The 21,957-nt window shown below is 44.8% G+C and overlaps 1 protein-coding gene across 6 annotated transcripts in view; it reads right to left on the reverse strand.

Moving 5' to 3' along the window:
* Window positions 1–13,505: 13,505 nt before the first annotated feature.
* The window catches only part of AFF3 (ALF transcription elongation factor 3), a 631,738-nt gene continuing 623,286 nt past the window's right edge, over window positions 13,506–21,957 (reverse strand). For all 6 annotated transcript variants that reach the window (XM_059891654.1, XM_059891653.1, XM_059891652.1 and 3 more), the window contains one exon: window positions 13,506–21,664. In XM_059891654.1, coding sequence (XP_059747637.1) covers window positions 21,543–21,664 — 122 coding nt within the window. In that variant the 3' untranslated portion in view covers window positions 13,506–21,542. The remainder of the gene's footprint in view (window positions 21,665–21,957) is intronic.

The raw sequence follows: 21,957 nt of genomic DNA on the forward strand, positions 1-21,957 counted from the left end.
AAGGTGATTCCAGGGTCTGAAGCTGGCCCCTTTCTCGGATGTCAGGAGGCAGAGAAGTAAATGAAGGTTGTATCTAGGTGGGGGAGGGGGTGGTCTGGATGATGCCTGTCTGAGGTTTGAAGGCTAATAAGGGATTGGCTGAGTGAATTTGGAGAAAGAACATCTAGGAAGTGGGAGGAGCTGTACAAAGGCATGGAGGTGCTGGGCTGGGACTTGAGTCCTAAGACCTCAAGTGGGCTCAGCATGACTGGAGCCCTCAATGGGGACGTGAGAGGGCTGAGAGAAGACAGGCCAAGGCCAGATCACTGAGGGTCTTATATATCCAAGGTGCTGGATTATCTTCCAAAGCAGTGGTTCTCAATGTGTGGAGATTTTTTCCCCTCAAGAGACCGCTGGTAACGTCTGGAGACAATGTACATGGTCACCACTTGGAGAGGGGTGCAACTGGTATCATTTAGTGGGTAAAGGTCAAGGATATCACTAAACATCCCACAATTCACCAGACAGCTCCCCAGGGCTGACTTCTTACTTTGCAAGGTCCAAACGAGAAGATGACTTTTGATCTAACATGCACTGGTCAGGGTTCCCTTTGACTGTGGTATACAAATACTCGCTAGTTGTGCCTTTGTTTGCTTTCCCTGTGGCCTTCCCTGGTGGAACAGACAGTAAAGGATCTGCCTGCAATGCAGGAGAACTGGCTTCGACCCCTAGGGAATGGCACCCTACTCCAGTATTCTTGCCTGGAGAATCCCATGGACAGAGGAGCCTGGTGGGCTACAGTCATGGAGTCATGAAGAGTCAGACACAACTGAGACACTTTCACTTTCTTTGCTTTCCCATTTTAAATGTTTGGAGTGAATACATTCTGTTGGAAAGTCTTACTTTTTTGGGGGGGGTGGGGGATCGGCAGGCTAGTTCCATGAATTAACAAACTCATCAGAGTAAGAAAGAAGTATTATTTTTCTAGATAGTAAGTATGTGGACTGGAATGGGTGAATTTAACTGAGATGACCATTACACCTATTACTGTGGGCAAGAATCCCTTAGAAGAAATGAAGTAGCCGTCATAGTCAACAAGAGTCCAACAAGCAGTACTTGAATGCAATCTCAAAAATGACAGAATGATCTCTGTTGGTTTCCAAGGCAAACCATTCAATATCACAGTAATCCAAGTCTATGCCCCAACCAGTAATGCTGAAGAAGCTGAAGTTGAACAGTTCTATGAAGACCTATGAGATCTTCTAGAACTAACACCCGAAAAAGATGTCCTTTTCAATATAGGGGACTGGAATGCAAAAGTAGGAAGTCAAGAAACACCTGGAGTAACAGGCAAATTTGGCCTTGGAGTACAGAATGAAGCAGGGCAAAGGTTAATAGAATTTTGCCAAGAGAATGCACTGGTCATAGCAAACACCCTCTTGCAACAACACAAGAGAAGACTCTACACATGGACATCACCAGATGGTTGACACCGAAATCAGACTGACTATATTCTTTGCAGCCAAAGATGGAGAAGCTCTATACAGTCAGCAAAAACAAGACCGGGAGCTGACTATGGCTCCGATCATGAATTCCTTATTGCCAAATTCAGACTTAAATTGAAGAAAGTAGGGAAAACCACTAGACCATTCAGGTAGGACCTAAATCAAATCCCTTATGATTATACAGTGGAAGTGACAAATAGATTCAAGGGATAAGATCTGATAGAGTGCCTGAAGAACTATGGACAGAGGTTTGTGACATTGTACAGGAGGCAGGGATCAAGACCATCCCCAAGAGAAAGAAATGCAAAAAGGCAAAATGGCTGTCTGAGGAAGCCTTACAAATAGCTGTGAAAAGAAGAGAAGCAAAAGGCAAAGGAGAAAAGGAAAGAGATACCCATTTGAATGCAGAGTTCCAAAGAATAGCAAGGAGAGATAAGAAAGCCTTCCTCAGTGATCATTGCAAAGAAATAGAGGAAAACAATAGAATGGGAAAGACTAGAGATCTCCTCAAGAAAATTAGAGATACCAAGGGAACATTTCATGCAAAGACAGACACAATAAAGGACAGAAATGGTATGGACCTAAGAGAAGCAGACGATATTAAAAAGAGGTGGCAAGAATACACAGAAGAACTATACAAAAGAGATCTCCAAGACTGAGATAATCATGGTGGTGAGATCAATCACCTAGAGCCAGACATCCTGGAATGTGAAGTCAAGTGGGCTTTATGAAGCATCACTATGAACAAAGCTAGTGGAGGTGATGGAATTCTGGTTAAGCTATTTCAAATCCTGAAAGATGATGCTATGAAAGTGTTGCACTCAATATGCCAGCGAATTTGGAAAACTCAGCAGTGTCCACAGGACTGGAAAAGATCAGTTTTCATTCCAATCCCAAAGAAAGGCAATGTCAAAGAATGCTCAATCTACTACACAATTGCACTCATCTCACACAATAGTAAAGTAATGCTCAAAATTCTCCAAGCCAGGCTTCAGCAATATGTGAACCGTGAACTTCCAGATGTTCAAGCTGGATTCAGAAAAGGCAGAGGAACCAGAAATCAGATTGCCAACATCTGTTGGACCATTGAAAAAGCAAGAGAGCGCCAGAAAAACATCTACTTCTGCTTTATTAACTACACCAAAGTCTTTGTGTGGATCACTACAAAGTGTGGAAAATTCTGAAAGAGATGGGAATACCAAACCACCTGACCTGTCTCTTGAGAAATCTGTATGCAGGTCAAGAAGCCCCAGTTAGAACTGGACATGGAACAGCAGACTGGTTCCAAATAGAAAAAGGAGTATGTCAAGGCTGTATATAGTCTTCCTATTTATTTAACTTATATGCAGAGTACATCATAAGAAACGCTGGGCTGGAGGAAGCACAAGCTGGAATCAAGAGTGCCGGGAGAAATATCAATAACCTCAGATACGCAGAGGACACCACACTTATGGCAGAAAGTGAAGAAAAGAGCCTCCTGATGAAAGTGAAAGAGGAGAGTGAAAAAGTTGGCTTAAAGCTCAACATTCAGAAAACCAAGATCATGGGACCTGGTCCCATCACTTCATGGCAAATAGATGGGGAAACAATGGAAACAGTGAGAGACTTTATTTTTTTGGGCTCCAAAATCAGTGCAGATGGTGACTGCAGCCATGAAATTAAAGGACACTTTCTCCTTGGAAGGAAAGTTATGACCAACCTAGACAGCATATTAAAAAGCAGAGACATTACTTTGCCAACAAAAGTCCGTCTAGTCAAGGCCATGGTTTTTCCAGTAGTCATGTATGGATGTGAGAGTTGGAGTGTAAAGAAAGCTGCTGCTGCTGCTACTGCTACTGCTAAGTCGCTTCAGTCGTGTCTGACTCTGTGCGACCCCATAGACAGCAGCCCACCAGGCTCCCCCGTCCCTGGGATTCTCCAGGCAAGAACTTTGGAGTGGGTTGCCATTTCCTTCTCCAATGCATGAAAGTGAAAAGTGAAAGTGAAGTCACTCAGTTGTGTCTGACTCTTTGCGACCCCATGGACTGCAGCCTACCAGGCTCCTCCGTCCATGGGATTTTCCAGGCAAGAGTACTGGAGTGGGGGTGCCATCGCCTTCTCTGAAAGAAAGCTGAGCACTGAAGAATTGATGCTTTTGAACTGTGGTGTTGGAGAAGACTCTTGAGAGTCCCTTGGACTGCAAGGAGATCCAACCAGTCCATCCTAAAGGAGATCAGTCCTGAATATTCATTGGAAGGACTGATGCTGAAGCTGAAACTCTAATACTTTGGCCACCTGATGGGAAGAACTGACTCATTTGAAAAGACTCTGATGCTGGGAAAGATTGAAGGTGGAAGGAGAAGGGGATGACAGAGGATGAGATGGTTGGATGGCATCACTGATTCAATGGACACGAGTTTGAGTAAACTCCGGGAGTTTGTGATGGACAGGGAGGCCTGGCGTGCTGCAGTCCATGGGGTTGCAAAGAGTCAGACACGATTGAGTGACTGAACTGAACTGAACTAAAGTATGTGAAGGGTAGGAATTATCTACAAATTCATTCATTCACTCACTCAACAATGAAGGCCAGGCTCTCTGCACACTTTGCAGACATCTGCTCAGTTCACCATTGCTCTTCAAGTTGGTTGAGAAGATCAGGATGGTCCACAGAACTTCCCAAAGTCTGGGAGGGTCTGGGATCACCATTCCTCATGCAAAACCCACATCTGTGAGTTTTGTTCCAGGAATCCACTTCCTATTGAGAGTCTTCCCTGCATCATAACTTACACGTTTTTGGTTACAGACATCACCTCTTCTACTTCCCAGTCGTTCACCTCAGATGTAGAATTTTTCCGTTTACAGAAATGATTTAGAGATTTTCAGAGCCAGTCTGTATATTTTCAGAATGAGTCTCTCATGGAAAGATAGATACAAAGTGTTAGTCCAGTGGGAAAGGATGGATGGGCATACATTCAGACCTTCCTCCCTGTCAGACTATCAGGGTAGTATCACTGATGGGAGGGACTTCCTTGAAAGTGGGGAAGTTTTTTTTGACCTCTGACAGACATTCATCTGAGCATAGCCTGTGGTCTACTCCCCCGAATCTTAATGGATCCATATGAATTATAAGAAGGTAGACAGATATACAGCATTTATTCAGCTATGTATGTCTTTTCTTCCCTCCTTTCCCCTCCCTCTAGGAATCAGGTGTATGACAGTCAGCAGTTCTCTTCTATGAGCCTGAGTAGGAGGGAAAGAGGCTGGGACCATAAACAGGAAGAAATGGGAAGAGAATTGATGAAAATCTCCAGTAGCTCTTAAGCTTCCCTGGTGGCTCAGATGGAAAGGTTCCATCCCTGGGTCGGGAAGATCCCCTGGAGTTTGGAAATGGCAACCCACTCCAGTGTTCTTGCCTGGAGAATCCCATGGACAGAGGAGCCTGGTGGGCTACAGTCCATGGGGTTGCAACGCGTTGGGCATGACTGAGCAACTAACATTTTCACTTTCCAGCACCTCTTATTTCCTGATCAGCTTGAGGTTGGGTTATGTGGCTACAGAAGGGAAATGAGAGAGAATAGAGCCTGTAACTGCCTTCCTTTGTGGTTTCTCTTTGTGCCTGGGAGCCATGTGGAAGCACCGTGAGCAGAGGGGAGGAGAGCAGCCGCGAGCACTGCCCTTTTGTTGTGAGACCTGGACAGGTTGACGGCTCTGGTCTGAGACAGGGTACGGAGACCTTAGCACCATGTCCCATGTGTCAGGAGGGTCAGTCAGTGGCAGGCATGTACACATAGATGTATCACACAAAATGCCAACAAGGGAGCAGAGGGATCATTTATCCAACTGGTTGACCTCCCAGTTGTGGTGGCCATGGCCCAGAGAAGTTAATGCACTTTTTGAGGGTCACAGGCAGTACAATCCCTGGAACCAGCCTCTGGGCCTCAGATTACTTGGCTGGAATTCTTAATGCCAGTCACACCCTTGGAGTGAATAAAGGAAAACCTGTATTCTGTCTTGCACGTGTTCTTCAGCATCTGTATTGGCTGTTGCTGAATTTAGCATTTGAAGCTATCATTTTCATACAAAATGGAATAAAACAATACAACCCATTCACCATGATTTACAAATCGAAGACACCGAATAATAATACCTTGCATTTCCAGAGAGCTTTTTATCTACAGAGCTCTTCCTAGACAATAAGTAATGAATCCTCCAACTCCCCTTAGGAATAGAGACACACATCCCCACACGCACCAGTGACTTAATTTACATGAAATGAAGGAAAAGACATTCCGAAGCCATGTTCTGCTAAATCATAATTACAATCCTAAGCCCAAGATAAACATGTTGAACTCTCCCAGGAAGGCAGCGACGCTTACCCACAGGGGATTTCCTCTTAGATTCTGCCCTGTCTGTGAGGGGAGGACAGTTGAGGAGGCCCACATAAAGCTGGCCTCCCTGGGGTCACGGTCTCCTCGTAAAGGCAAACAAGCTCGGGCAAGTGGCCTGCTGGGGGCAAGTGCGGTGCAGTGGTCGGGTGGACTTTGGGCCTTCCTCCTCTGCTGGGCAGCCCCCTCTCCTCTGCTGGGCCTGTCTGGCCCTCCCTGGCACCCCTGCCTCTGCATCATCTCCTCTTGGTAATTGAGGGAAACAGTGTGAAAAGGTGTCACGGTGAGTCAGGGACTTCCTGTGAGACACCTCGTGGGAAAACAGGCATTTTACAAAGAAGAGCCTGGAAGTGGATGCCCAGGAGCCGTCAGTCACCAAGGGAGGTAGAGTTGTCTTCCCAGCGCTCTGTGAATCACACTATCTGGCTGTCACCTGCCTCCACCTCCCCAAGGAGAGGGGCCTGTGTCCAGGCTCAGGTGTCCACCTGTGCGTTCAACCCGCTGGACCTTTTCCACAGTCGAGCCTTACTTACCTTGCTTACTTACTTGCTTTGAGATGACACCGGCCTCCACAGAGATGTCCCCAAGTCCCGTGTTAGAAATGTCCAGGCTAAATGACTCCTGTAGGGGCGCAGTGGAGAAGGCAATGGCACCCCACTCCAGTACTTGTGCCTGGAAAATCCCATGGATGGAGGAGCCTGGTGGGCTGTAGTCCATGGGGTCGCTGAGGGTTGGACACGACTGAGCAACTTCACTTTCACTTTTCACTTTCATGCATTGGAGAAGGAAATGGCAACCCACTCCAGTGTTCTTGCCTGGAGAATCCCAGGGACAGGGGAGCCTGGTGGGCTGCCATCTATGGGGTCACACAGAGTCAGACATGACTGAAGTGACTTAGCAGCAGCAACAGCAGGGGCGCAGTGGCTGAGTGTGAACTGCTGCCCTCCAGGTCAGCGGGCTCTGTAAGAGTCGTTCCAGTGGAAAGCATGGAATCCCTTTATTTGTCTCTACCCCTCATCCTCTCCCTCCCCATGGCTGAGGCCATGAGACCTCCAACTGCAGGCCACCCACTTCACTCTCGGAGCCGCCCTGAGTCAGGGGCCCCATCTCAGTGTCCAGGCAGCTCACGGGCAAGTTCCCTTGGTGCTGGCCAGCTCTCCCATCCCTGCACTGATACCTGATCTCTGCTATTTTTCCTGGGATGGGTCCCTGGTTTACACTCAGGGTAGAAGGTGCTGTGTTGACCAGCAGTGGATTAGAACTGCCTGGTTTCTGGATGTGGTTCTCTGAAGGCCAGGATAGAAATGGCCTCCACATGGTCTGTGATGGAGAAGACGTCTCTGTTCTGCCTCCAGGGAGCATTTTTAAGGCCAAATTAGGGGTAGGAAACAAAAAGCACCCCATACTAGACTGATGTATGTGGCAGAAGCAACAAAGGGCAGAAACAGCAGTAGGGAGGAGGGACCTGCCAGGGGTCCGGCTGGATGTACTGACAAGAGATGTGCAGAAGGGGCCGCAGGACTGAACGGCAAAGAGGTTTCTCAGGGGAGGCCTGAGCCACAAAGGCCAGGATAACCAGAGCTGGCTTGCCAAGTGGGTGGTTGCTGGTGGGGCTGCAGCCTCAGTGAGCTCCTAGCAACATGGAGTCTAGACATCCAAAGCAATCTCAGAAAGTGAGGTAGATGGAAGAGGGAAGAATGCAGACCACTGGTGAGGAAGGCTGAGCTGCATCAAGCCTGTATGGATGCTCCTGTACGAAATGATCACAGTATGGAAATGCTCCTGCCACTGGGAAACACTCGGGCTTGGTTTTATTAAAGGAGAGAAAGGGGAGATATAAAAGAGAGAGATATAATCATCACCACCACCATCATAATCATTACCATTACCACCACCACCATGACCACTGCTACCATCACCACCACCACCATCATCAAAATCATCATCACAATCATCTTCATCATCACCACCATCATCACAATCATTGACCACCACCATCATCACCACCACCACCATCATCACCACCGCCAGCACCACCACCACCATCATAATCATCACCATCACCACCACCATGACCACCACTACCATCACCACCACCATCATCATTATCACCACCACCATCATCACCACCGCCATCATAATCATCACCATCACCACCACCGTGACCACCGCTACCATCACCACCACCACCAGGACCACCGCCATCATCACCACCACCACCACCATCATAATCATCACCATCACCACCACCATGACCACCACCACCATGACCACCGCTACCATCACCACCACCATCACCATCAACACCACCACCACCACCATCATAATCATCACCATCACCACCACCGTGACCACCGCTACCATCACCACCATGACCACCACCACCACGACCACCGCTACCATGACCACCGCCATCATCACCACCACCGTCATCATCACCACCATCATCCACAAACTGCACTAAAAAATTAGAAGCAGTGCCTTAAAAGTTCCTGGAACTATGAAGCATCTCTTGAGGATGAAAGGATCATCATGAGGAGAAAACCACAGTTCTGAGGTTGTGCAGAACTAAAAAGATAGAGGGCTGCTCTAGAACGGGATGAGCTTGGAGATCAAGAACATTGGGAAGATCTGGGGAGGACAGTCACTTTGTTCACCATAGAGGAGCTGCCACCTCTCCACCCTGAAGGGTGAGAAGCCGGCAGCAGAGGTCTCAGTCTCCCAGTATGGAACACTGGGTTCAGACAGTCATGATGGGGAGGCCAGGTGAGGCCCTGGCAACACCCAGGCGGGATGGGATGCTCTCTACATTCAAGAGACTAGATGCAGTGAATAGGAATTGGCAGAAAGGCTGAAAACCAGATGTGAAGTGGAGCAGGCGGCCAATGACCCCTAAACATTTGAAAAAGCCATGAAAGAGAGGTTATAGCCCCAACAAATGGAAAAGTTTACACCCCAAGAGCAGAGTTAATAGAGCAAACAGAACAAGAATTTGGCACATATATAATTAGAATCCTCAGAGAGAAATAAAATGATATTGCACCCATAAAAAGGAATGTTTTAGAGATCTTGGAAATGAAAAATTTGATGATTGAAATAAAATTCTCAGTAAATGGGCAGAAGCACTGAAGCTGATAAGAGAGTAAGTTGAAAGGCTGAGCGTAGGAATGCTCTCTGAATAGCAAGAATGGACAAGGATACAGAAAGGATAAACACCAATTAAGAGAATGGGAGGACAAACCCCACAGTTGCCAACATTCATTTAGCTGATCTTCAGCAGATGAGAACAGAGAAGACTGAAGGGAGAGGTCACTCAGGCAGGAATGGAAGGCAGGGTCCCAGACTGAGGACAGGTATGGGCCTTGGAGGCAGCTGAGCAGAATCAAGGTCAAACAGAAGGAAAGACTTATCAGCAATTTCACAGTGACATTTCTGAGCTCAAGCATAAAGAAAAAACCCTAAAGGCTTCTGGGAGTAGGAGGGGGAGGGTAGAGAAGGGAGCAACTACATAACTACAAAAATAACATTGGATACGAGGAGAAACTGGGGAAATAGCTTCAAACTTCTGCGGAAAATCCTTGGGAATCATTATTCCACAAATGTAACAATACACATGTGAGGACCCAAAATGAGATGTTTTTCAGACATGCAAGGATTCAAATATTTGACATCTCAGACCTGATCTGAAAGAAGAATTAACTCAAGGACTATGATACAAGAACCCACAAAACAAGGACTTCCCTGGCAGTCCAGTTGTTAAGACTCCGAGTTGCAAATGTGGGTGGGGGCGGGGGTTCAATCGCTGGTCGGGGAACTAGGATCCCACATGCTGGAAAAAAAAAAAAAGAAACCACAAAACAAATGGGGAGTCAGTACCTTAAACATAGAGCTATAATTCACATACCTCAAGATTTATCCTTTTAAAGTATGATTCAGGAGATTTTAGTGTTTCCACAATGCCGTTCAACTGTCCCCAGTGTCCAAGCCCAGGACACTCAGCGCCCAGATAGAAACCCTGTGCCCGTCAGTGGTCTCGCCCTGGCTCTTCATCCTAATTTAACAGGACATTGAAATAGGGTTCCTTTTCTTTCTTTTCTGGGGAGTCCTTGAGACAGTAGGAAAAAGCAAAATAAATACAACTGGATCCATCCAACGACAGAGGAGAGAAACTACAGAAAACGGTGGCAAATGTTCACACAGTGAGATGGCAGGTCAACTGAAGCAGGCCAGTAAGTTGCAGCCAATCTGACTCTGTTAAATTCATCTATTAAAAGTGTGGAGGTGCTCACAGTGGGTAAACCCTACATTCAACCATATGCTGTTGGAACCACAGGTGAGCGATAAACCTAAAGCAAAACCACATGGGATAATAAGAGATCCTGGGATGGAAAAAGATACAGGCAAGTTATCATAAATTATGCATTTCCATATATAATATATGGTGCTATAGAAATGTAACATGGGGCGAAATAGAACAGGAAGCAGAAGCTTAAGAAGACCATGAAGGATATTTCATGTAGAAAAGGAATAAACTGTCAGGAAGATCTACCAGCCATGGGTGTTTAAACACCTAAAATGTAGATTCAAAATCTGTTCTGTTCTCTGTCCCCATACACTAGCAATGAAGCAAAACCCACACCCTTATGATCACAGGAGAATCTGTTAGACTCCAGAGAAATCAGGGAAAGTGACCAGAAAGACATGAAACATGTATGAGGCAAGAGTCCCAAAGGGGTGCGGGGGTCAAGCCTGCCTGTCCAGCACTGGGAAGTCGGGTTACCTCAGGCAGCCGGCCCAGGTAGTACCTTTGGAGTGGGACAGGACAGCCAAGGCACCAGATCCACACTGGCTGCTGGGGTGTCTGGGCGCAGAGCACGGGGGCAGAAAGGGGCTGCAGGACTCCGGAGGCACAGCATTTCTGGAACAACTTTATACTTCTGTACCCTCAGAAACACTATTACATATATCAAATGCTCCAGCTTGGAGCAGGATACCCAAATGTCAGCCCAAGCACCCCAGTATGGGCTGCATTTCTTGGAGAGCAGGGACTGAGAGTGGGCGGGGCAGGGCTGGCTCAGGAACCCATTCTGCTCTTTCCTACCATTCCTTCAGCCAGGAGACTAAGGCACACATTATCTGTTTTTAAACTTGGCAAGATTTCCAATGTCGCCTGATTGGAACAAGTGCATTTACATGAAATTTAATTCATAATTGATGGTTAAATAAGAGGCCACTCTTAGCCCATAACAACTTATAAGAGAAGAACAAAGTTGGAGGACTCAGGGTTTCCAATTTTAAAAATTACTACAAAGTTACAGTAATTGAGACAGTGAAGTGCTGCCATAGGAAAGACACAGAGGTCATTGGAATGGAATTAGAGACCAGAAATAAACCTTCTAGAGTGTGGTCATTTGATTTCAGACAAGGATGACAAGACAATTTATTGAGGGTGAGAACAGTCTTTTAAACAAAGAGTAACAAGACCATTGGATATCCACATGCAGAAGAAAGAAGCTGGATCCCTTTCTCATGCTATATACAAAAACCACCTTAAAGTGGGTTTTAGAGCTAAAATTTTAAAATTACTTGAGGAAAATATAAGCGTAAATCTTCATGACCTTGGGTTAGGCAAAGCCTTCTTATATATGCTATGATGAAAGCACAAGAGACAAATTTCAAATAGATACCTTGCACCTCATCAAAATTAAACACTTCTGTACCCAAAAGGATACTATCAAGAAAGTGAAAAAATGACCACAGAATGAAAATGTTTGCAGATCTTACATATGATCAGGGACTCATATCCAGAACACAAAAGAGATCCTTACAACTCAACAAGGCAAAAGACAAATAACCTGTGAAAAATGGGTAATTTAATAGGCGTTTCTCCAAGGAAGATTTTAAAACGGTCAATAAACACCTCAGTATCAGTCACTGGATTCTCCCTGGTGCCTCAGATGGTAAAGAATCTGCCTGAAATGCAGGTGACCTGGGTTCCATCCTTGGGTTGGGAAGAATCGCTGCAGAAGGGAATGGCTGCCCACTCCAGTATTCTTGCCTGGAGAATCCCCATGGACAGAGGAGCCTGGCGGGTTACAGTCCATGGGGTCGCAAAGAGTCAGGCAGGACTGAGCCACTAATGCTTTGGCACACATACATCATTAGTCATTATGGAAATGCAAGTGAAACCCACAATCTAACACTTGGTGGAACAGTCATAAAAAAAGACGGGAACGTGTGTTGAGGATGTCGAGAAGCTGGAACTCACATATACTGCTGGTGGGAACCTGTAACAGTGCTGCTTCTGTGTAGAATGGTTCAAAAGTTCCTTAAAAAGTCAAAGACAAAAAAGAAAAGGGACAAACAAATGTAGGCTTACGTTAGCTTTAGTATGGACCATTTTCAATGTCTGTCTGCTGTTTGTGTCCGAACTAAGTCACATAACAGCTAATAAACAAAGCTCGGACATATAAAGAAAAGACAATAAACAACAATCAAAAACTCTCTTAGCAAGATGATTCCAGGCTCCGTCACAGGTTGCTTTATTTTTCACTTCAAACTAACACTTAACTTCTTCTGCCAAAAGCATTATTAAATCAGTGCCCCTTTCTTTAAAATGCTTTTATCCATTCTTCCAGTTCAGGGGGCTTCAGACTTTTGTAGAGGAAAAGATAGCCTGTGACAAGTGGATGACATTTAACACAAAATCCTGTAACACAAGAGAAAGGACATTTTACTTGGAAGAGGTTCTAGGAAGAGAAAGTAGGATGTTTGTGAGACTGAGTAATGTGAATTTCAAGGTTTAATGAGATATTAAAAAAGTACTTTTCACTGATGCGTCAGTTTTTACTGTCAAATATAAAAGTGCTTATTCTCACAGATCCTTAAGGCTCATTCTGTTACGGTACAAGAAGACGCTTCCCTGTTCCAGAACTGTGAAGCACGCGCTTCATGTGACTTACAGACACAACAAAACCTCCATATAGTCAAATAAATGGCCAATGATTCCATCATCCTTGCTTGTACTTGTCAATTTAAACTCGGACCAAACATAAGATCCTCCCAGACAAATCCTTAATATTAGTTGTCCTCTACTCCTTCCTAATATCTTGCCCAAATAATTCATGATTTGAATGTGTACTTCTGTTTATTTGCAATATGATAAAATACAGCTGTGGGGGAGCAACTTTTTTTTTTTTTTAATACAAGAGGGAGACAATTTGCACTTCTGTAAGCAGATCTGAGCAACCAGCAAAGGAGAGAAACTTTACCCTCCAGGACTGTAGGCGTCTTTGAAGCAGCTGGGAGATGAGACCTCTCTGGAAGAGGAAGAGCTCTTGGTAACTTAGGGAGGGTCCACTGGAATTTCCTTGGAAAAAGTGTTCACGAATTTCAAGAAAACCTGGAAAAAGTGTTCCTTGCTAAAGCCACCATTCTTTATTAATTTCTTGGGTTAAGATTAAAAAAAAAAATCACATTATTAAAGATGCAGTTGAAAGCACAAGATTTCATCAGGAGTAGGATGTGTCATGGTGATTCTTAACAGACCACTATGACTACTTGGATTAAAATAGTGACGATCAACACAGATCCTGTGCTTTTTACCCATATCAAATGCTCTCACAAGAAGTCTCAAATGAATATCACATAACAAAAATGAACTTAAGCTCTTTTAATAGTGAACAGCTAGACAAAAATGAAAACGGTATTGGATGTTAATAAATATAGCACTTTATAATCAATGCTACAATATGTACATTTTTACAGCATAAATTACTGTATAGAACTGTCTGACTTAAAATCCTCTTCAATTGTTGAAATAATCCTAAGACCAATTCCTGTAAGAGGAGATGAAGGCCCTTTATTTTGGTTTGGTGGCTGCTTCAACTGGATGGCTGGCGATATCTCACGGGGGATGAGCAGGTTTTCTAAGTGGCTGGCAGCTTTCCCAAGACCAAGATGCAGAATTTGAAAAGGTGTTTAGTGTGACATATGGGGCCTCTGATATCCCCACACTGAAATCTTGAATTAGAATTGCCAGCTCCACGAATAAACATCTAAGATGACACAGCAAAAGGAGAATGGTGGAATTAAAATTCCCTGCTCTGGCTGAGGCAAACTGTGGGAGTGACTCTGAACCAGATGTCCCAGAACCTTGGTGGTAACCCGCTGTCGCGCTGTAGTAGGTGTGTCTGTTCCTTAACATCCTTCCTGAGATGAGATGAAATCTGAGTGTCTAGCTGGTGAATCTCCACCTCCTCATGCTAATATTTATCTGAGTACCTGGAGTTCACAGTGCTGCTGTGAAGAGGGTATTGATATTATTTGGGCTTAACTCAGGCTGGAACTTTCATGACTGTCAGCTGTTACTCTTTTGTCCTAGATAGAGACTAGGAAAGGGGTTTCCAGTGGGTATGACAAGAAGGGGCCCTTCTGAATGAGCGTTTCATGATTGTTTTGGCTAAGCTCAAAGCAGTCATTGTGGTATACAAGGAAGCTCCCATGTCTAAATAATAAAAATATTAGGTAAAAGCTGAAAACCTCAACTGAACATTTATGGCTTGACCTCGGTGATGACAGTCAGGTCAACGGACAGATTTCTGGGCTCTGTCTTGCTGCCTGGAGGGAGAAATGTCATTCTCACAAAGTCACTGAGTTCTCAGGTTGGCTTTCCCTCTCCAGGGAGCCTGACTAAGGGTTAGCCTACAATTAAGCAATAACGTTGAGGCAATTATCTAACCCACTAGAGGGAAAACCCCTCCTTTCCTCAGGAGGGGTCTCTGCTTTCCTGAAGCTCGTGACATACCTGTGTGACAAGTCCCCTTTCTCAGGGACAAACCTCCCAGAGCAGCTGTCCTCCACCCCACCAGCCCCAAACAACAAAAACAGTCACCACCAGAGGGGCAAGATTCTCATGAAGAGAACTGGCCTCCTGGCATCAGAGGAAAGCCAGGAGAGCACGGGTAGTGAGAAGCTGGTGCCGTGTGGCATCTGGCCAGACCAGGATGTTCAGAGCCTGCTGGTCTAGAGGCAGGCTGTGTTCTCACTGAAGAGGAGCCCATAGGGAGCAGGACCCCATGTCCCTCCTTCCCGTTTCCTAAGGCCAGGACTGGACGAGGAAGCGGATGGTGGGATTAAACCACCGCCTGCAGGGGACCTGGCAAGGAGACCCCTCCACCCCTGCCCTCACTGGTCTATGAGAACCCTGCCAACCAGCAGGCTGGACTCAAAAGTGGTAACAGCAAAAGCTCGGGGGTCCCATGGAGACCCCACTGTCATCCTCTTGGTTCCAGAGAACTGGGTCGGAGCCAGGACCTTGCACATCACACACCTTTGCGTCGTGGTCCATAGAGAGGTTGGGCTGCCTGTGTTGTCACAGTGATGCTTAACTCCAGCTGCCGGCGACAACTGGGGTCTCCAGCTGCTGCTCTAACCTGGTGATCCGCAGTTGGATCTTTGGGGCAGCAGCTAATTGGGTTACATTTCATACAGTGGAAATGGAATCGTGGAGAGGGGCTTTATCCAACAACCAGGGGCAGCAAGCAAAGGAGGAGAGTGTCTGGGCAGCCTGATTTACCCCTGACCCTTCAAACCTCAACATCATCAAGTTCTCATATCGAATCTGTTTGCTTAAAGTTCCCGCTGTCTCTAGTAATTGTTCTTCTAAACAGTCAAGATACAGAATCTGACTGATAGAAGGGAAAAAAACAAACAAAAAACAAAAAACACCCAAAGGAATGAAAAAAAAGTCAAGCCAGCTCACAGAGAAGGAAATTTTGGGTTGAGCTGCCAGCCCTGGGGAACTCAGGGGATTCATAATCAGTTTGCGAATTACTCAAAGGAAAAGTGTTAATACTGTTTTTTTGCCCTACAAATAGATCCGAGAGATAGCTGGTAAGGCTAAGGAAGTGCCTATCACTAAAGATGAGTGTGTTACATGCTTAGGATTTTTGACACCTGAACTATGTGGCCATACTTAAGCCTTGGTGATCATTCATGCTGTAGATGAAGGTAACAGAGGAGACTCAGAGAATGTTCTTCAAAAAGCCACGTACAGTTGGCTACTGTGGGTAGACTCTGCCCAGTCAAGTAACACACATTCCTCAGTGGTAAGTATTTTCTTTGCTCATTTGGGCATCTAGAAATAAAGAGAAGATAAATACTGGGGGAAAAAAAAAACCAGTCCTGTTTTATGAAAAACTGGAAAAGCATCGGAAACCAATACAGAAATAAGAAAATTGTGATTATTTTTTATAAACAAAGCGCACTCTTGGATAATTCTAAACATTGGCATTATTTTACATCATAGCTGGATATAAGCATTTTCTGATGAGCTTTTCCTATGTTAGAAATGACTCTGCGATCCGGCTTTTCAGGTCTCAACATTACTTCCTGATGCTTAAAGACAAATGCTGATCCTTGTGTTGACTGGCAATTAGTACCTTGAATTCATCCCTCAGAGCAGTGTGTTCACAACTGGCCATAAGAGGTGGATTTTCAAAGTAATGCAGAGGGATTTAATCCCTTGATTCCCATTACTACGATTAAGAGCTGTGAGCCTATATCCCCTTTCAATTGACCCCAAATTCACCCCCTGCTGCCTCAGAGCATCAATTAAATAATAAAACCCAAACCAAACCATGGTTAGATGTATTTCATTTGAGGACAGAGTTTTATAATTTCTCTTATGCCAAGCAAACAAACCCATCTGATGACATATACAGAAGGATTCAGTTTGAAAAAAGAGAACACGCATCTTAAAAGTCTGAACATTTCTTGTGCTATTTGTCAGGAAGTTTGTAACGTCAAAAAACTGTGTTCTTCTGGGAATGGGAAGACAAGGAAATAAACTCTGGCTCCAGATTGCTGGAAATGCAGTTTACATGGTTGGGTTGTTTTTTTCCTTTCATTAAAAAAAAGATCTCTTAAGATCCAGTTGATTCAGTGAAATGCCATTTGCTCAGTTGTGTCTGACTCTTTGTGACCCCATGGATTGCAGCCCACCAGGCTCCTCTGTCCATGGGATTCTCCAGGCAAGAACACTGGAGTGGGTTGCCATTTCCTTCTCCAGAGGATCTTCCCAACCCAGGAGTCAAACCTGGTCCCCTGCAGTTCAGGTAGATTCTTTACCATCTGGGCCACCACTTCTTAAAAATAGGATTCTGATGGGAATAGACTTCAGCTGAGTAGTAGGCTAAACTGAATAAGGGGGAGATAGCTCTTCAAAGACGACTGGACATTTCTTAGCCCAAGCCACCTCTGAAAGAGCGCCAAGTTCAGCAGTCTCTGGAGCAAGCAAAGCCAAGGACCCCATCCTGGTCATCTTTGAGACGAGGTGGTCATCATGGTGACCAGAGCTAGGGTTCTGCTGTTGTATTTGAATATAAAGATACAGGCTGGGCAAAATGAAGCAATTGCTTTACTTCTGCTCCTGTTTCTGCTTCTTTTTAGTTTAATTTGAGGAGGAGAGGAATGAAAAAGGGGAGAAAGAAGAGTAAAAAAATACGAGGCTAATAAAAAACGCTCTCACATGGAGGAGATATATATCATGGAAAGCCACTGGTCTAATATCTCTATCTTCGGTAGTTCAAAATTCTCTCATTTCACTTAAGAAAATATTGCTGACATTATTCCACTGTGTTGGTTAGAGCTGGAAAAACCTGGTAGACACAAGTGAAGGAATTAACTTCTGTCATTATGGAATGTTGAGTAAAACAATGTCCCGGGGCTACTGGTTGGACAGGCATCAGTGTAGCTATCAAAATAACCCCCTTAAGCTTCCTGTTCAGCATTTTCTGGGACATTGTGGGTGTGTTATCACACACACGTGTGTAAATATGCTGGGAAATGGGAAAGACAAGTAGCAAACTATATTTCCAATAATGAAAACATTACTTTTTCCCCTCATGAAAAATACCAGACTTGGTAATGATAATCTGTTGGAAGCATCATTTAAAAACTTTTATGAAACTACAAGGTCCATTCTAAAGAGATTATGAACTAGGGACCAGAATGCTTATTTGAATATATTTTGCGTCTGAAGTTTCCTTGTAAAAATATTCACAGAAATTTGTGGACATTTTTTCTTTTTTTTACGTACAACTCGATGTCTGTCATTTACAACATAAATCATTTAATGTAACATTTGCAACCTTAGAAAGGCAGACATAGTTAATCCAAGTCAGTTTATAAATTCCAATTTCACATGGATTAAAAATTGCAGATAAATTAAGTCACAATAATATCCTGTACATGCATTAAGGCTGGTGACTGCTAAAGTGTCTTGGGTATCTACACACAGGAAATCACACACAGATTACTGGGTTTGGAGAGTGTCTACATCATTAAAAAAAATCTTGCCTTTTTTTTTTTTTTTTTTGGTGATACAGATTTCAACAGTAACTCTGGAAAACTGTGAAAAATGTTATTTAAAAATATATATGTATATACTACTGCACAGTTTCAAAGATGTGGTTCATAAATAAGGTTGGCTGCACTGATTAATTTGATAACAATTACTGCACTTCTGAGGTGATTTAAACACGCAGTGACTTATACTCAACATTAGGCACTGGTCATATCCTTCAAGCGTACTACAGGTTTATGGTAGCTGTACTGTACATATATATTTTTAAATGTATGCATTTATACAAACTGTGTGTATGATGTATGGGATGTCAGAAATGTACACGTCACTGTCATGTAATACACACATCTTTGTTGTAGATACGAGGGTACGTTTTAGTGCAGAAAAGCTCGCTGCGTTGATTCCACATGTTCAATCCAATACACAGTTTGTCAAGGTTTCAGATTTTTTTTCCAGTACATTTCTCTTTAGATAGTGGGTCCGACTTTCCGTTTGCAATTTGAAAGTTTCCAGAAATAGCGTTTTAACAGAACCTCTCTTCCCAAGCACAATTCTGCATGTGAGTCTGATCTGTGTCGAATGGTAACAAATCCCACATTTTAATCATGAATATATTTGGGTTCCTCTCTTTCAAAGATATTTCTAACAACTGTGATCCAGGTCCATTCAGGTCATGGAGGGATAAGGCCAGTTGAACTTGTACTGAACTTCTGAAGAAATAATGTCTTCAAATAGAAGGAAATGATGATAGACATTCTACATTTAAATGGGAGGCTCTCCCGAAGGATATACAGGGAAGGGTGAGCAATGCTGTCTCTGGGGGGTGGGACTGAGTACTTCCTACTTTACACTTGTCTGCATCGTTTGAATTTTCACCATGAGTGTCTATTAGTTTCATAATCAGAAAACACAAGAGAGCTATCTGTACTTTGAACAAAACTAAAGAAAAGGAAGCAGCAATGATCAGAAGATGCTTCCTTATCCAAAGCACTGATGCCAAAGCAAGGAACAACCACTGCCCCAACACGCTGCACCAGTGAGATGCGACCGTGAGAGGAACGGCATGCTGTGACTGCCCCCAGTCCACTGGCTTCACGCTTTGCAGGAAGTGACTGCGGCTCACGGCGTCCTGACTGCTGCTGGCACAGCCAGCTGGAGGCAGCCTGTGCCTTGACTCGTGAGCACACCGCGTGGACGCCACCATGAGGCCTGGGGCTTAAAGGTGAATAAGATCAGAAAGGCACCCCAGGGATGCATGAGGGACACCGCGGGCTGTCCTTTTACATCAAAGTCTGAACATTTCATCAGAATTCAGCAGCAGTGAGTAGAACTCAGCCTCAGTCCTCCAAAAAAAATAAAATAAAAATCTCTTAAGTTAGACCCCAATGGGAAGGGGAAATCTAGTAATAATTAGTGAAAGGCATGTCAGAAGCACCTCAGTTGGATAAATGTGAAAAAAGAAGTATTGTTAATACTTCCAGCTGCTGAAAGGCCAACACCAAATGCAAATTTCACAAGCCTTCACTTGTTCATTGAGATGAATTTCAAATCACCAAAGCTGTTCAATCACTTGCACGGTTTTGAATCAGGGCTTAGAGCTAGGGAATTACAGCAATCTGATTTCCCACCCACAGATCAGGCTGACGAAAATGTTAACACTGCAACCAAACCAGTGAGACCATTAGCATCTGATACACATGTTTTACGTTATCATCACCTTGAAAAATGGATTATTCCATGTACCCCATCACCTGTCTTTCTCAGGCTGTCTTGGGGAAATTTTGTCAAGTGAGAGGCATCAAGGTCATTATTTTTGTTTTTAAAGCATGGCAAGGTATATCCTCCGTTCCAGGAGTTTTTCTTTTTCTTTTTTTTTTTTTACCAATATCTTTGTATTCAAATATATTTAACAAGAACACTAAATCTAGGATATGATAAGAGACAATAAAAGAAATAAATTTCAGACAATAAAAGAAATTTCAGACAAACATTGTAAACAAAATGTTGAAAAAACTAAAATGTAAACTTAATTAAAAAAAAGCAAAACAAAGAATCGGGGGAAGACATACACGTACCGGACGCACGGGGGCCTAAGCATGATGTTCAGGTCGCTGCTACCCTAGACAGAACTGCAGTGACTACCAGGATCACCTGCTCTGTGGGGAGCAACCTGCTCATCAGACACTGAAATACATCCCCCGGGTCAAAAATGCATTCAAGGTCCGCACGGCACTTTCTCCAAAGACAGGGAGGATTAGACAGGATCACGGCAGCAAAGAGTTCTTGGCCTGACAAAGCAACAGACACAGATTCCGAGGGAAGGGACACCCTAGACAATGTCCTCATTCGGCCAAGAACATGGGTAAGAAAGCTCTCAGACAGAGAAAAGGCTTGTTGAAAAGTATCGGCCGACAAGCCCATGGGGCTCCACAGCCCCTGGGGTCACAGTGGCGGGAGGAAGAAACACGGGCCGGCTGGGCTCCTGGTGGGGGCAGAGGGTTGTTTCTCACTGAGCCCAGGGACACAGCTGCTGCTGCTTCCTTTGGGTGAGTTTTCAAAGACATGGAGGGTTTTTTTTTTTTCCCCCCACCAAATCTCAGGGTCAGGGTCATGGTCATACTATTTTGGGGGGCAGGGCAGGGAAGGCCCATGGGAGTCGATTCATTTGCGTCTAACACGTTTAGCTGATGGGAGAGTTAGATGGAGAACTGGATGGAGGAGGGGAGGGACCAGACAAACGGCAGGGTATTTGGTAACATGCAGTCTAGTAAACGTCCACACAAAAATAACTGACTTATTTTCATTATTCAAATACCCATGAATACAGACAATAAAAAAATAATGGGAGAAAAGTATATTAATACTGAAAGTAATCAAGAGTATAAGAGCTGGGTTCATCTTAACTGGCAGTCAAGCTTTTGGTGTGCGATATTGCACCTGGTTCACTAACCCATGAGATTTTGGTTGAATATTCTAGGAAGTCACGGTTTAGCTTTGAACTAGAAAGTGTGTGTGTGTGTGTGTGTGTGAGTGTGTGTCTTCTCTAATCAGAAATGTCAGATCACTTTGTCTAGCCTGGGAGGCTGGAAACTAGACAAAGAAGATGTGTTCTAGAGAACTGTTGTGTCTTACACACCTCCACGGGCAGCTCATTCTGCACCCACATACACAAACACACATGCCCTGGGAGGAAAGACTGCTGTTCGATGCTGAAAACTATTCACCGCCTTTCGAGAAATGCTGTGGCCGGGAACGTGGGGAGCACAGTGTCCCGAAACGCTGGGCCATCCGTGGAGATGCGTGCACGCCGCAGCCGGGGGCAGGTGTCTAGGCCAGGTGGGCGCTGTTTCGCAGCCAGTGCAGGCCCTGCTGGGAGTACTGGACCAGGTGCTCCATGCTGCTGTGCAGGGTGACCGGCCCCATGAGCAGGTCCAGGTCGTGGAAGAATTCTGGTGAAACAGAGAGGGTCGTCAGGGGGACACACGCTCAGCTCCCGGTCCCATCACACGACGTGAGCCCCCCGGCAGAGAGCTCACCTACGTCCTGAGAATCCCTCGACTGGCGACTTCTAATTCAAACCAATGACATCTATTCAGCCAGAAAGCAAGGAAAACTACTTCCCCGGGGCGGCATTCTCCTTTGTGCAGTGACACCTCTCACCCTGAACTTGGCCTGAAGCTCTGTCAACCTTTACACTGTACTCAACTGTCTTAGGTGCTGAGCCCCTGGGGGAGTCTGAGGC

The sequence above is a fragment of the Bos taurus genome, chromosome 11, assembly GCF_002263795.3.
Source record: "Bos taurus isolate L1 Dominette 01449 registration number 42190680 breed Hereford chromosome 11, ARS-UCD2.0, whole genome shotgun sequence".
Taxonomy (NCBI): domain Eukaryota; kingdom Metazoa; phylum Chordata; class Mammalia; order Artiodactyla; family Bovidae; genus Bos; species Bos taurus.